This window comes from Hyla sarda, chromosome 2, assembly GCF_029499605.1.
Source record: "Hyla sarda isolate aHylSar1 chromosome 2, aHylSar1.hap1, whole genome shotgun sequence".
Lineage (NCBI taxonomy): Eukaryota > Metazoa > Chordata > Amphibia > Anura > Hylidae > Hyla > Hyla sarda.
The window spans coordinates 250,648,031-250,663,873 of record NC_079190.1 but is presented as its reverse complement, the minus strand read 5'-3'; the positions used below and the strand labels follow the sequence as shown (position 1 = coordinate 250,663,873).

General features: G+C 41.1%; 1 protein-coding gene across 9 annotated transcripts in view; it reads right to left on the bottom strand.

The window, feature by feature from the left end:
• Window positions 1-2,653: 2,653 nt before the first annotated feature.
• The window catches only part of SPOCD1 (SPOC domain containing 1), a 249,628-nt gene continuing 236,438 nt past the window's right edge, over window positions 2,654-15,843 (bottom strand). For 8 of the 9 annotated variants that reach the window (XM_056556955.1, XM_056556956.1, XM_056556954.1 and 5 more), the window contains one exon: window positions 2,654-3,447. In XM_056556955.1, the coding sequence (XP_056412930.1) occupies window positions 2,972-3,447 (476 nt within the window). In that variant the 3' untranslated portion in view covers window positions 2,654-2,971. The remainder of the gene's footprint in view (window positions 3,448-15,843) is intronic. The other variant, XM_056556960.1, reaches the window with a different exon arrangement.

The following is a 15,843-nucleotide window of genomic DNA, read 5'->3' as shown; positions in this document are numbered from 1 at the left end:
CTATTTGCGCAGTACTACTTCAGCTGCGCTCGCTGCTCTACTTTCTGTTCCCCGTTCCCTGAGAGTAAGCAGGGGACGGGGGTAGAGCAGTGGGCGGGGAGGCAAGCGGTTGACAGTGCTATCGGGCATAGGGATCCCGATAGCGCTGTCGACCGATGGCACTGGCGGGAGGCAAGCAGATGACAGCGCTATCGGGCATAGGCATCCCGATAGCGCTGGCGATTGAGCGCGCTGGCGGGTGACAATAAAACAGTAAAAGTCGGCCACAGAGGCCATGAGAGCTCCGTGCAGCTTCAGCTATCACAGGGAGAGGAGATCCTCTCCCTGTGATAGCTAAACTGAGACTGCTGTGCACGTCGATGCGTGACGGTTAAATATGTCACGTGACAAGTGTGAACCAATAGGATGTCAAGGAGGCGGAGAATCTCATTCTATGGCAAATCTCATTCTATGGCAATGCACCGGTGTGAGGCGCAGGAGCAGATGCAAGTCTGCACCTCACACCGGCGCTCAGGGTGTATGGAGCTGATTGCCGCCGGTGTGAGGTGAGATTTCCGAACCAGCCCGTGCAGTGCAGTGCAGTCTGTCCTCCTTCACACACAGAAATCCTCCCCAGCCCCGTGCAGTGCGTCCTCTCTCCTCTCCCCTCCTGCTCTGTGTTTTCCCCGTGCAAACTTGCAGCCTCCCCGTGGTAGATTAGGTCCTGTGGAGACAGAGCAGGGGGGGGGATAGAGCTGTGTGTGGGGGAGGAGCTGTGTACCGAGCTGTGCATGTCCTCGCTCTCCCCCTGCTTCTTGAGTAATGTAGAGCGGGGGGTGTGAAGCTCAGGTGAGGAGGCCGAGCATGCAGGCGGCGGGAAGGATGGTTGTATATGTACGTAATGTATAATTAGGGGGGGTGTATCAGCGGCGGGTGTATGTATGATGTGTGCATATGTATGGTGTATATGTATGGTGTGTGTGTATATATGATGTGTGTATGATGTCTGTGTATATATAGGACGTGTGTATGATGTCTGTGTATATATATATGACGTGTGTATGATGTCTGTGTATATATATGAAGTGTGTATGATGTCTGTGTATATATATGAAGTGTGTATGATGTCTGTGTATAAATGATGTGTGTATGATGTCTGTGTATATATGATGTGTGTATGATGTCTGTGTATATATGATGTGTGTATGATGTCTGTGTATATATGATGTGTGTATGATGTCTGTGTATATATGATGTGTGTATGATGGGGGGGCAGCGGTGGGTGTATGTATGATGTGTGCATATGAATGGTGTATATGTATAGTTTGAGTGTATGTGTAATGTGTGTATGATGTCTGTCTGTGTGTGATGTGTGTATGATGTGTGTGTGTGTATGTATGTAATGTATGATGGGGCAGCGGCGGGTGTATGTATGTGTGATGTGTGTATGATGTGTGTATGTGTATGATGTGTGTGTGTGTATGATGTGTGTGTGTGTATGATGTCTGTAATGTATGATGGGGGGCAGCAGCGAGTGTATGTCTGTATGATGTGTCTGTATGTATGTATGTATGTATGTAATGTATAATATAGGGGGCAGCGGCCGATGTATGTATATGTGTATGTATGATATGTGTATGAATGTATGTTTTGTACAGGGGCAGACTGACAAGTGCTGCCGCCAGTTGCGCAAATTTTTTAAATTTATTTAGTGGCCACCGGCACTAAATTGCACCCCTAGAATACCACCCCCTTCATACTCACCCGACGACCAAGAGCCCCACGGATGCACGCAAACACGCCCGAACCAAAACTACAACTTCCAGCACGTTGTATTAGAAATCTTGGGTGAGTTCCCACACTTTTTTCCAGGACTTGACCCCTGTATAACCACAATCAAGTAGGTGCTACTCATGTTACATACCGAATCCACATAGCGAGATGGAATATAATAATGTTAATAATTCTGTTTTCTATCCAATTTGTCATGATTTTTTCCTTAGTTTGCAGTTATGGCATACTTCTAGTCATTTGGTAAGGATTATTAAATGTAAATGTAAGTATGTTACAATTTTTGTGCAACAAGCGCAAGTTGAAAGCCGGCAGGGCTGTATTTGGCGGGGGCGTTGATCTATATATCGCCCCTGCACCTCCACTCCATTGTTGTTTTCGGTGGGACTATTTTTGGGTGTGTTTTTGGGTGTAGAATATATAAGTAAATGATTTATTTTATAATTTTTTATATTTTCTTTTATTTTTGTTCACTTTTTTTCACACTTTTACTTTCACTTTACTTTTTTTTTTACTATGATACACATAATTCAGTGGAGTACACATCTATACGCCATTGAATTATGCCTATGTCTGTCAGTTTTACACTGACAGGCATAGGATAGCAGATCAGACTCTACCTTAGGTAGGTTAGTCTTATCAGCTTCTGTTGCCAGGACAAAGGTGACCATTGTCAGGCCTCCGGTTGCCATGGCAATCATCGGCGCTCTGCTTTCACTTTGCTCCCTCCCTCTCTAGCCCTGACAATTTATAACACTAAGGTACATGTATGTGGTGATGCGGGAAGTCATCCCTAATCACCACGTACATATACCTGATTCTGCTTTAAGAGTTTAAAATAAAAAGTAATGCAGTCACACAGAATTTTGTCTTGCTTTGAAGCTACACAACAACACTTTGACCAAAATGTTTACTATATTATTTCACAGAATAATTACAACATACAAAACCTTAAAAATGTGTTATGTTTTAAAATGCTTAGTAAACAATAAACAGTATTTAAAAAACTGCACTAAAAGAAAAACATATATAGACAATCTTTAGAAATGTACACATTAAAATGGTAAAAGTAGTTATAAAGAAAGATTCATTTTTTTTTAACACTGTAGCTGCCCTTCAAAAAAAATAAAAAATAAAAATTTTTACACACCTTGTCTAAAATTATATAACTATATGCAATAAACCAAACAGTATTTTGCTTTTAGAGTGAAGGGTTGAAGCCAGATGGGCCAAACATGGTTGATGGATCAAACATGGCAGCTGGATTATTGTTTGAGGCAGGAGCCTGAAAACCAGGAGCCATGAGATATGATGGCCAAACAGGGGCTGCTGTTGGTATGGGGTTTGGCTGGTTATCTGGGGGCCCAATTTGAAAACTATTGTTTTGGGCTGCAATCTCCTGCAGGTTATTTGACAGAAAACACAAAATATTCATAAGCTCTGGCATACCCACTTCTGTCACCCTAGAACTCTCATTTCCTATAGGGGGGAGGCCTTGTTCTGTCATTTGCTTCTCCTCCCTTTCTACATCTTCCAATATAGATGAAAATATGTCATCAGGAACATCAAGCTCTTCCTCTCTGTGTATTTTGATAACCTTTCTGGGGCATGAAGACCAAAATGGATGGTTCGGAAGAAGTAGGGCCAGCAGAAGATGAGGATGGTCATCAGCAAGACCTACAAAATGCATACATATATAATAAATATTAATAGGTGAGTGCAACATACAAAGGCAATGATCACAATTATTTACTTTGCCTTTTTAATGCTAATATAAATATAATCACATTCTAAAAACATTTAATTTCTGTTACAGAGATAACATAAATGTTTTATATGTGCTTATATATGGATAAATCTTAAAAACGACCTTGCATAGTTCACCACAAACCTTTCTGTCACAAAAAGTAGCAAAAAACATTTGTAAATAAGTTACAGGCCTACATGTCAGTTGCATAAAAACATTAACATTGGTTAAAACTTATATATTTTTGGGTGCAAAAATGTCTTGCTCCTGTACCTAAAGCTTGTGTGTCTCTGAGAAGACAAAATACAGGAAGTATAAGTATAAGTCCATTTATACAGCCAGTATTAGCGTATTTACAGAGAGGGCTAGATGTAATCTACCTCACACTCCAGGTACTCCTGCCCTACAACTTTTTTGGGGCATAGGCAAAAAAGTATGTCAAGTACTGCAAATAAGGGAAACTGTTCCCCACGTACAGTGGAACAGTGAGGCTTAACTCCTTAAGGATGCAGGGTGTACCCATACGCCCCCGTTTCCGAGTCCGGACTCAGGATGTACAGGTACACCCTGCGTTCCTCCAGCACCTGCCGCTTGCCTGGCTGGGACCGGACCAAGAAGCCTGCTGATATCGTTCAGAAGGCATCCCGGCATATCGTACAGGTTGCCATGTATTACTCTTTTGTACTGTTCTAGCATGCTTGCAACACAGGGACATTCCTGCAGGTTCAAGAGGAAGTTCTAAAGGCCCTCATCTTTGGCGACTGCCAAGGAGCGAGTCAGAGCACCTCTGGAACTTCAGTTCCCCAGCCAACACTTTCCAGGTGAGGTTCCCCACACTGGAAAGAAAGGACAATCCATGAAAAAATGCAGTGTGTGTCACAGGAGGGGGATTCGGAAGGACACCACCACTCAGTGTGACACTTGCCCCGATCACTGCTTCAGGGAGTATCACACTTCCATGGAGCACTACATTTTTTATCCTTTTCCCTAATTTTTATTCCCCAGAATTATACTCCAATATATCAATCCAGAGTGCATGGTCTTCCAAACTTTAAAACCAAACCCCCCTCCCCCCCCCAAAAAAAAAAACCAAAACCTCTTTCCCAATACCCCTGATAATATATTTTTTTCCCCCAAAAAAATGGGTCATGGGACACCGAGTCAACAGCATTGGGGGTTTGCGGTTCCTTAAAATGCGCAGCGCTCTCTCCCTACCTGAGCGGGGTGCGCATTTGAGGTAAATGGTTAGGGATGGCCACACATCACATTCCCAGAATGATGATTTAGAGCATAGGGTTTGGGGCGGGCATCATTTTCATCCACCCCCCCCCCCCCCCCAATAGTACACTTCATCATAAATTTAGGGAACACCCATCTGTTCTAAATCTCCACTTCCCCCTTATACACCTTCCCTAGGGGGTGTACTGTTTGTAATAGGCTCACATGTGAGTGTTCCTTTCTTGTATTTTCCTCTGAATGTATGTAACTGTTAGGTCCGTAACAAACATTGGCCTCAAATGCGAAGAGTTCTCGCTCATGAGCTTTGTCGTATTTCCAGGCGACAATTCTGAGTCACATGATAGTTGTTCCCAGAAAGATGAAGCAGAGGATAGGTTGAAAATTGCTATTTTTAAAAGCTACCCTTCATCTATTCCTGAAAAATAAATTTAGGATCACCCGTCCTCTTTACCCCTATACCCATTCCTCAGGGTGGGTACTTTCTGTAATGGTGTCACATGTGGTTGTTTCATTTTTGTATTTCCCTCTGAATGTATGCAACCATCAGCTACTGATATGCCATATGCCTCAAATGCAAACAGACCTCTATGACTTCTGAGCCTTGTTGGGCGCCCGCCCAGCATGTTACTCCATATGTGGATGTGTTTCCACAGTCAGGAGAAAAAGCCCTCCAAAACTTGTAACCCAATTTCTCCAATTACCCCTTGTGAAAATTTAAAAAATTGGGTAACCCCAGCATTTTAGAGTAAAAAAATCTAATTTTTCAATTCACGGCCCACTGTTCAAAAAAAACTGTGAGGTATAAGTACTCACTGTACCCCTTGTTACCTTCCTTGAGAGGTGTAGTTTCAAAATTGTGGTCACTTGCCGGTGTTTTTTTTTTAGATTTTATGTCAGAACCTCAACCATTGCAGTGCAAAGCACCACTTTAGGCCTCAAATCTCATTGGTGCTGTCTTACTCCTAAGCCCTGATTTGCACTGAATATCCTTATTCTGGAGAAATTGGGCTACAAATTTTGTGGAGCTTTTTTTCTCTTACTATTTGTGAAACAAAACATTTTTTGGTTAATACCAGCAATTTAGTATTAAAAAATCACATTTTTCACTTTTACAGCCCACTGTTCAATAAAACTTGTGAGGTGTAAGTACTCACTGTAACCCTTGTTACGTTCCTGGAGGGGTCTAGTTTCCAAAATGGTGTCACATGTGAGGGGTTTCTGCTGTTCTGGCATCATGGGAGGTTTGAAAATGCACATGGCCCCCAACTTCAATTTCAGCAAAATTGTCTCTCCAACAGTCCAATGGCACTCCTTCTGTTCTGAGACCTGAAGTGCACCAGCAGAGAACTTAACATCCACTTATGGGCCGTTTTCTTAATCGAGAGAAATTGGGCTTCAAAATTTGGGGTCCATTTTCTCCTATTACACCATGTGAAAATGAAAAATTTGGAGTAACACCATCATTTTAGTGTTAAAAATCTAATTTTTCACTTTTACGGCCCACTGTTCAAAAAACCTGTGAGGTGTAAGTACTCACTGTAACCCTTGTTACGTTCCTGATGGGGTCTAGTTTCCAAAATTGTGTCACATGTGAGGGGTTTCTGCTGTTCTGGCATCATGGGAGGTTTAAAATGCACATGGCCCCCAACTTCAATTTCAGCAAAATTGTCTCTCCAACAGTCCAATGGCGCTCCTTCTGTTCTGAGACCTGAAGTGCACCAGCAGAGAACTTAACATCCACTTATGGGCCGTTTTCTTAATCGAGAGAAATTGGGCTTCAAAATTTGGGGTCCATTTTCTCCTATTACACCATGTGAAAATGAAAAATTTGGAGTAACACCATCATTTTATTGTTAAAAATCTAATTTTTCACTTTTACGGCCCACTGTTCAAAAAACCTGTGAGGTGTAAGTACTCACTGTAACCCTTGTTACGTTCCTGATGGGGTCTAGTTTCCAAAATTCTGCTGTTCTGGCATCATGGGAGGTTTAAAATGCACATAGCCCCCAACTTAAATTTCAGCAAAATTCTCTCTCTAACAGTCCAATGGCGCTCCTTCTGTTCTGAGACCTGTAGTGCGCCAAGCAGAGCACTTAACATCCACATATGGAGAGTTTTCTTAATCGGGAGAAATTGGGCTTCAAATGCAACATGGCCCCCAAAAACCATGACAGCAACATTTTTTTTCTAAAATCACACAGTTGCTCTTTCTCTCTTCAGCCATGTTGTGAGCCCGCAGAGCACATTATGTCAACATATGAGGTATTTCCATACTCGAGAGTAATTGGGCTACAAGTTTTGGGGGGCTTTTTCTCCTTATACCACTTTTAACCCCTTAACTACCACGGACGTATATGTACGTCCAGGTTTAGCGGGACTTCCCGCACCAGGACATACATTTACGTCCTGTGTATGACCGTGAGCATCGGAATGGTGCTCGCGTCATACACGGCAGGTTCTGGCTGCTAGTAGCAGCCGGGGGCCCGCCCGTAATGGCCGACACATCCACGATCGCGTGAATGTCCGCCATTAACCCCTCAGATGCCGTGATCAATACAGATCACGGCATCTGCGGCAGTGCGGTACTTTGAATGGATGATCGGATCGCCCGCAGCGCTGCCACGGCGATCCGATCATCCAGCATGGCAGCCGGAGGTCCCCTCACCTGGCTCCGGCCATCTCCCGGGGTCTTCTGCTCTGATCTGCGATCGAGCAGACCAGAGCAGAAGATGACCGATAATACTGATCAGTGCTGTGTCCTATACATAGCACTGAACAGTATTAGCAATCAAAGGATTGCTATAGATAGTCCCCTATGGGGACATAAAAAGTGTAAAATGAAAGTTGAAAAATGTAAAAAAAAAAAAAAGTGAAAAATACCCTCCCCCAATAAAAATGAAAATTGTCCATTTTACCCCCAAAAAGCGGATTTTTTTTTTTTACAAACATGTTTGGTATCGCCGTGTGCGTAAATGTACGTACTATCAAAATATAATGTTAATTATCCCGTATGGTGAATGGTGTAAACGTAAAAAATTAAAAAAGTCCAAAAAGGCTGCTTTTTTGGCACATTTTATTAAAAAAATTATAATAATAAAAAATTATCTTAAAGTTTTTTATATGCAAATGTGGTATCGATAAAAAGAAGTGCAGATGACGGCGCAAAAAATTAGCCCTCATACCGCCCTATATATGGAAAAATGAAAAAGTTATAGGTGGTCAAAATAGGGCGATTTTAGATTACTGATTTTGTACAAAAAGTTTTGGATTTTTTTTTAAAGCGGTTCAAAAATATAAAATTATCTAGTCATGGGTATCATTTTAATCATACTGACCTGCAGAATAAAGAACACATGTCATTTTTACCATAAAGTGTGGAAACAAAACCCTCCAAAATGCGCAAAATTGTGGTTTTCCTTTAAATTTCCTCCCTAAAAATCCCCTCAAATCCACTTCAAACTTAAATGGTCCCTGAAAAATTCAGATTTTGAAATTTTCGTGAAAATTTGGAAAATTGCTGCTATTGTATTTGTGAATCATCATACATTTTTTTGGGAATATCCATTTTCCTTACAAGCAGAGAGTTTCAAAGTTAGAAAAATGCTACATTTTCAAAATTTTCATGAAACTTGGGGATTTTTAACCAAGAAAGAATGCAAGTAACAAGGAAAATTTACAACTCACAAAAAGTAGAATATGTCACACAAAAAAACAATCTCGGAATCAGAATTGACTTAAATGCAGTAGGTGCAAGAAATCCAGCAAGTCTGTAAAGATCTCCCAGGCAATGCAGAAATGCATCATTATGCCAGTTTCCCTCAATTATTATCTCATAATGCAACCCAATTCTGAAAACCATTCCTGAAGCAAGGGGGCAGTTTATGAGATTAGATATGATTCTAATGCCTGTGCAAAATATAACAATGGCATTGGTTACAGGCACATTTCTAAGCTTCTGAATGTTCCAGTGAGCCATAGGTTAGGGCCATAATAAGGAAGTGGAAAGACAATCATTTCATCATAAATTTACCTCGACCAGATGCTACTCTCAAGATTTTTTACAGAGAATGGAAAATAATAATCAGAAGAGCCGTCAAAGAACCACAAAAAGACAGGAGGGGCTCAACATAATACAAGTGGGGTGCTACCCAGTGAAAAAACAACAGAATGTCTAGACCAGAAAAAGCTATCACTGATAAATGGTAGCACACCCAATATAATTAATTGACAATGTTTATTAGTACAAAAAATATATATTAGAACATGCAATTGCACACAAAAAAGAAGTTAAAAGCAATAAAATCTCTGGCTAACTAAAGCCAGCACACCCGTCCTCGATAATACAATAAGCGACCTCGCGTCTGGTCCGCGGATAATATACAAAGAACAGTAATACAGAAAGCAATGATATCAATAAGAGGTATATATCACAATATTAATATAATCAACCATACACTTACTGACTGCAACATTTGCACTGTGCTGGGTTACCACACAGACCAGACATCAAGGGCCAAATAGGGATGGAGTAGTAAAGGAGGACTGTCAAAGAGCCAAGGGCCACTTGTGGAGAGCTTCAAAAAGACCTGGAATTAGCAGGTACTGTTGTCTCAAAGAAAACAGTAAGTAATGAACTCCGCCACCATGACTTGTATGCACGCTTATCATGCATGACTTCATTGCTGGATAAAAAGCATTTTGTAAAATTTGCTACACAGCATTTGGAAAAGTCAGTGAAATACTGGGACAATATAGTGGGGTCAGATGAGAGCAAAGTTAAAGGAAGGATGGAGCAAAGAAGGTAGGTGTCAGCTCACATGGGGCGGGGCGCACAGTCTCTCTCTTGGCAAATGGAAGAAATGTACTGGAAGCACCGGCACTTAATAAAACTCTGAATTTATTGCAGCCATAAATCATCAGGATATATGAAACAATGAAAGGATCAAACAGTCAACATGAACGGTTGACGCGTTTTGGATTCATGACCCTTTAACGAAACCTGTAGCATAAATGTGGTAGTAACACATTTATAATCATGAAATAGGAGGAGTGAGAGGTAATGGTAACACCTGCAGGGGTATTAACATGTTGCAGTCCTTCACCAAACACAAACCCCTTACATGCAATTCAGTTGAGATTAAAACAAACACAAAATCTGAACAGTGCCAAAAAAAATATGAAACAAATAAAATAAAGTAAAAGCTGGAAAAAAGAGAAAAGAAAACAGACTCAATAATGGAAAAACAGATTAGTACGGTTATTTGATCCATTTGGCTGAAAGCAATCAAATCGATATATCCACAGACTTTCTCGATTTCTAAGTGCTTTCAGCCCGTCCCCTTCTCTAACTTGCGTGTGGACCTTCTCAATGGCAAAAAATTGCATATTAGAGACATCATCATCATGAAGATCATATCATGAAAATGTTGGGACACATTTGACCCATTCGCATTAAGTGGATTATTCACACATCTGATATGTTCCTAGATACATTTTTTCAAGTTTCTCTTGGTGGATCCTATATATGTTAAATTGCAACTCAAACACGTGATTTTATACACTACAAAACAAGAGTCACAATTTAGAAATTCTCTGATCTTGTAAATTCTATCAGAGTGTATATCAGAGGACAGGGTTTTGGTAGCATATTTTGCATACTACACACCTAGTTTGGCTGCATTTATAGAACTCCTGCGTATTAATCAAGCTACCTGTATTATGGATTTTAAGCATTGGTGGGAGGCTGGGACAAAGAATACTTGCTAATATGTTGGGGCTTTACGTGAAGAAAAATTGTAACCCTCTTTTAAAATGACATCAAGGACAGGATCTTGTCTGAGTATCGGAAGGTACTTGTTTACAATTGCTTTAATGTTATTAAATTCCGCACTGTATGTGGTAACAAAAGAGACTTTGTTTTGATTATTAAATTGACTATTTGCACAGCATACCTTCCGATTCTCAAGCAAATTAGTTCTAGGTTTATTGTGTACTCTATGTTTTGCCCTACCCAGCATCCAATTTTTGTACCCCCTTGCTTTGAGTCGATCACACGCTACCTTCTGTTCTGCTATTGAACTTTCTCTAGTTGAACATTTTCTTTTAGCTCTGATTAGTTCCCCAACTGGTATTCCTGTTATCATATGATGAGGGTGACAGGAACTGGCATGTAAAATAGTATTACCAGTAGATGGTTTGCGACGGGTACAGGTATCTATTCTGGAGTTAGGTGCATTCACAGTTAACATAATATCAAGAAACGGAACCTGGTTCTTATGCCACAAGTGTGTAAACCACAGATTGTGGACATTGTTGTTCATATACTGAACACAGTCTGAAGCCTCTGTCAGTACTTGTCCATATGACAACAATATCATCGACATATCTGCCGAACCATTTCTAGAAGGGGTTTGTTTAATTGAAAATGTAGTGGTTTTTATACAAAAAAAACAAAAACAAATTTGCCACAGTCGGGGCTGAGTATTGAAGCACCCATATTTTGTAAATAAAAAACATTTTCATACATAAAGAAATTATGTGATAGAACGTACCAAAGGACATCCAGAATAAACTCCTGTAACACTGAATCATACAAAGAGAATTGTTGCATTATATCAGCGACTGCCTGAACTGACATAGTGTGAGGCAAGGAGGTGTAAAGGGACTCAATGTCACAGACCAACCAGGACATTGAGTTAGCAGACCCTGGTATGTGCCAGTCACCATGTGCATTTTCATTTAGGGCTCTGTACAGCGTTCATGCAGACCACCGATACCCCCCTCCCCCCTCGCGAAATATCTGCTGACCTAATCAGCAACTCATGATGGTTTTTTAACTCTTTGAGGGCAATCTTTTCTTTTTTAGTGATATTTTCCCTCCCCATGTCCACTTTGTTTTCCAAAACAAGTAGTTCATCCACAATTAAATCTTGAAACCTATCCATAGGCAGACATCTCGAAGAAACTTTTAAAGTTTTCTACTGTAAAATCGCATGACCTAAGGATATATTTCTCCAATGCAGAAGAGCTGCACTCCAAAAGGCGCAGATCACATAGCACAATCTACTCCTGAATGGAACTGCAGCTTACCTGTTCTACTGTGGACAAAATACTATGGACACTGGAATTATGTGGTTCATCACTGTCAATACCAAAAAAAGTATTTTCGATGTCAATGCACGTACAATTTTATTTTTATCAATAATGGTGTCAAAAACATTAAAGTGTTTAGTATGGCAAAATCCCAGACCTCTAGACAACAAACTTAATTGTGGCTCAGTGAGAGTAAATGAAGAGAGATTTATCACATTATGTGTTACTACCTCCCTCTCCGTTCCCGTGGAGAACATCTTGGGCCAGTGTTTTCTCCCGGCACGCCTGATGTGTTTATTGACCTCCTGCCCTGAGGTCTGGGATTTTGAGCAACATAATTTTCAATATCAGAAGTGATATCAGAGGTGTCAGACACGCCCCCTGACGAAGCCCATACGCGAAACGTGCGTTGGGGTGTTGGTGCTTGGTGTTCCTGGCTTGTGGGTATATGACAGGTAGTCTCTTTAGGTATTACTAATTTTGGGTCCCTATTTCTGTCTGTTATACTGCATTGCTGCTCCCTATGTTATACTGATGTATGTTAGATGTTATATCTACATTGTAGTATATTATGAGTTTGCAGCCGTGTCAGTTTTATATTGTATATGCTCTCGACTGAATACCTACATTACCCATACCAGATTCACTGGCACTTGTTGTCTCCTGCCTAAGGTTATCCTCTGCCTTTTAATTATTTTTAATTGTTTGTTTTATATTGTCTAATAAAGATTGTCATACTTTTTGAAATAATATTAGTATTGTGGGTCTCTTTGTTTTTGGCTATATATTGGTACCCCCGGGACCTACATACGGCGCTTAATGTTTGCCGTGTTGTTGTTTGGCTAAATTAAAACTACAACTCCCAGCATGCCCAGACAGCTGTTTGCTGTGTGGGCATGCTGGAATTTGTAGTTTTGCAACAGCTGGTGGTCTGCAGTTTAGAGACCACTGCACAGTGATGTCTATACTGCCCTCTAGATCTTGCAAAACTACAACTCCTAGCATGCCCACACAGCTGTTTGCTGTATGGGCATGCTGGGAGTTGTAGTTTTGCAACATCTGGAGGTCCACAGTTTGGAGATCACTGTTCAGTGGTCTCTAAATTGTAGCACTCCAGATGTTGCAAAACTACAAATTCCAGCATGCCCACACAGAAAACAGCTGTCTCGGCATGCTGGGAGTTGTAGTTGCGTACCTCCAGCTGTTGCATAACTACATCTCTCAGCATGCCCTTCTGTGATCAGTCATGCTGGGAATTGTAGTTTTGCAACAGCTGGAGGCACACTGGTTGGAAAATACTGAGTTAGGTAACAGAACCTAACTGAAGGTTTTCCAACCAGTGTGCCTCCAGCTGTTGCAAAACTACAACTCCCAGCATGCATGGTCTGTAAGTACATGCTGGGAGTTGTAGTTTTGAAACAGCTGGAGGTTTGCCCCCCCCCCCCCCCCCATGTGAACGTACAGGGTACATTCACACGGACGGGTTTACAGCAAGTTTCCTGCTTCAACTATGAGCTGCGCAGCGCAAATTCCTAGCGGGAAACTCACCGTAACCCGCTAGTGTGACTGTTCCCTAAAAACACTACACTACACTAACACCTAATAAAGAGTAAAACACTACATATACACCCCCTTACACTGTCCCCCCCTCCCCCCCCCCAATAAAAATGAAAAACGTATTGTACAGCAGTGTTTCCAAAATGGAGCCTCCAGCTGTTGCAAAACAACAACTCCCAGCATTTCTGGACAGCCACTAACTGTCCAGGCATGCTGGGAGTTTAGCAACAGCTGGAGGCACCCTGTTTGGGAATCACTGGCATAGAATACCCCTATGTCCACCCCTAAGCAATCCCTAATTTAGTCCTCAAATGCGCATGGAGCTCTCTCACTTCAGAGCCCTGTCGTATTTCAAGGAAACAGTTTAGGGCCATATATGGGATATCGCCGTACTCGGGAGAAATTACACTACAAATTTTGGGGGCTTTTTCTCCTTTTACCCCTTATGAAAAGGAAAAGTTGGGGTCTACACCAGCCTGTTAGTGTAAAAAAAAAATAATTTTACACTAACATGCTGGTGTTGCCCTTTACTTTTTATTTTCACAAGAGGTAAAAGGAAAAAAAAGATCCCCAAAATTTGTAACGCAATTTCTCCTGAGTACGGAAATACCCCATATGTAGGCGTAAAATGCTCTGCGGGCACACAACAAGGCTCAGGAGTGAGAGCGCACTATGTACATTTGAGGCCGAAATTGGTGATTTGCACAGGGGTGGCTGATTTTACAGCGGTTCTGACATAAACCCAAAAAAATAAATACCCACATGTGATCCCATTTTGGAAACTACACCCCTCACGGAATGTAATAAGGGGTACAGTGAGCATTTACGCCCCACAAGTGTCTGACAGATTTTTGGAACAGTGGTCCGTGAAAATGAAAAATGTAATTTTTTGGTTTGCACATCCCACTGTTCCAAAGATCTGTCAAACGCCAGTGGGGTGTAAATGCTCACTGTACCCCTTATTACATTCCGTGAGGGGTGTAGTTTCCAAAATGGGGTCACATGTGGGGGGGGGCGGTCCACTGTTCTGGCACCACGGGGGGCTTTGTAAATGCACATGACCCCGACTTCCATTGCAAACAAATTATCTCTCTAAAAGCTCAATGGTGCTCCTTCTCTTCTGAGCATTGTAGTTCGCTCGCAGAGCACTTGACGTTCAAACATGGGGTATTTCCATACTCAGAAGAAATGGGGTTACAAATTTTGGGGGGCATTTTCTCCTATTACCCTTTGTAAAAAAGTAAAATTTGGGGAAAAACCAGCATTTTAGTGGAATTTTTTTTTTCATTTACACATCCGACTTTAACAAAAAGTTGTCAAACACCTGTGGGGTGTTAAGGCTCACCGTACCCCTTGTTATGTTCCTTGAGGGGTGTCGTTTCCATAATAGTGTGCGATGTGGGGGGTTTTGCTGTCCTGGTGCCATAGGGGCTTCCTAAATGGGACATGCCCCCCAAAAACCATTTCAGAAAAACTCACTCTCCTAAATCCCATTGTTGCTCCTTCGCTTCTGAGCCCTCTAGTGCACCCGCCGAACACTTGACATACACATATGAGGTATTTTCTTACTCGAGAGAAATTGGGTTACAAATTTTGAGAGGATTTTTTTCCTTTTACCCCTTGTAAAAATTCAAAAACTGGGTCTACAAGAACATGCCAGTGTAAAAAATGAAGATTTTGAATTTTCTCCTTCACTTTGCTGCTATTCCTGTGAAACACCTAAAGGGTTAACACACTTACTGAATGTCATTTTGAATACTTTGAGGGATGCAGTTTTTATAATGGGGTCATTTTTGGGGTATTTCTAATAGGAAGGCCCTTTAAATCCACTTCAAACCTGAACTGGTCCTTGAAAAATTCCGATTTTGAAAATTTTGCGAGAAATTAGAAAATTGCTGCTGAACTTTGAAGCCCTCTGATGTTTTCCAAAATTAAAAACTCATCAATTTTATGATGCAAACATAAAGAAGACATATTGTATATGTGAATCAATATATAATGTATTTGGAATATCCATATCCCTTATAAGCAGAGAGCTTCAAAGTTAGAAAAATGCAAAATTTTCTAATTTTTCATGAAATTTTTGAATTTTTTCACCAAGAAAGGATGCAAGTATTGACGAAAATTTACCACTAACATAAAGTAGAATATGTCACGAAAAAACAGTCTCGGAATCAAATTTATAAGTAAAAGCATCCCAGAGTTATTAATGCTTTAAGTGACAGTGGTCAGATTTGCAAAAAATGCTCCCGTCCTTAGGGTCATAATGGGCTCCGTCCCCAAGGGGTTAACTGTGAATGCACCTAACTCCAGAATAGATACATGTACCCATCGCAAACCATCTACTGGTAATACTATTTTACATGCCAGTTCCTGTCACCCTCATCATATGGTAACAGGAATACCAGTTGGGGAACTAATCAGAGCAAAAAGAAATT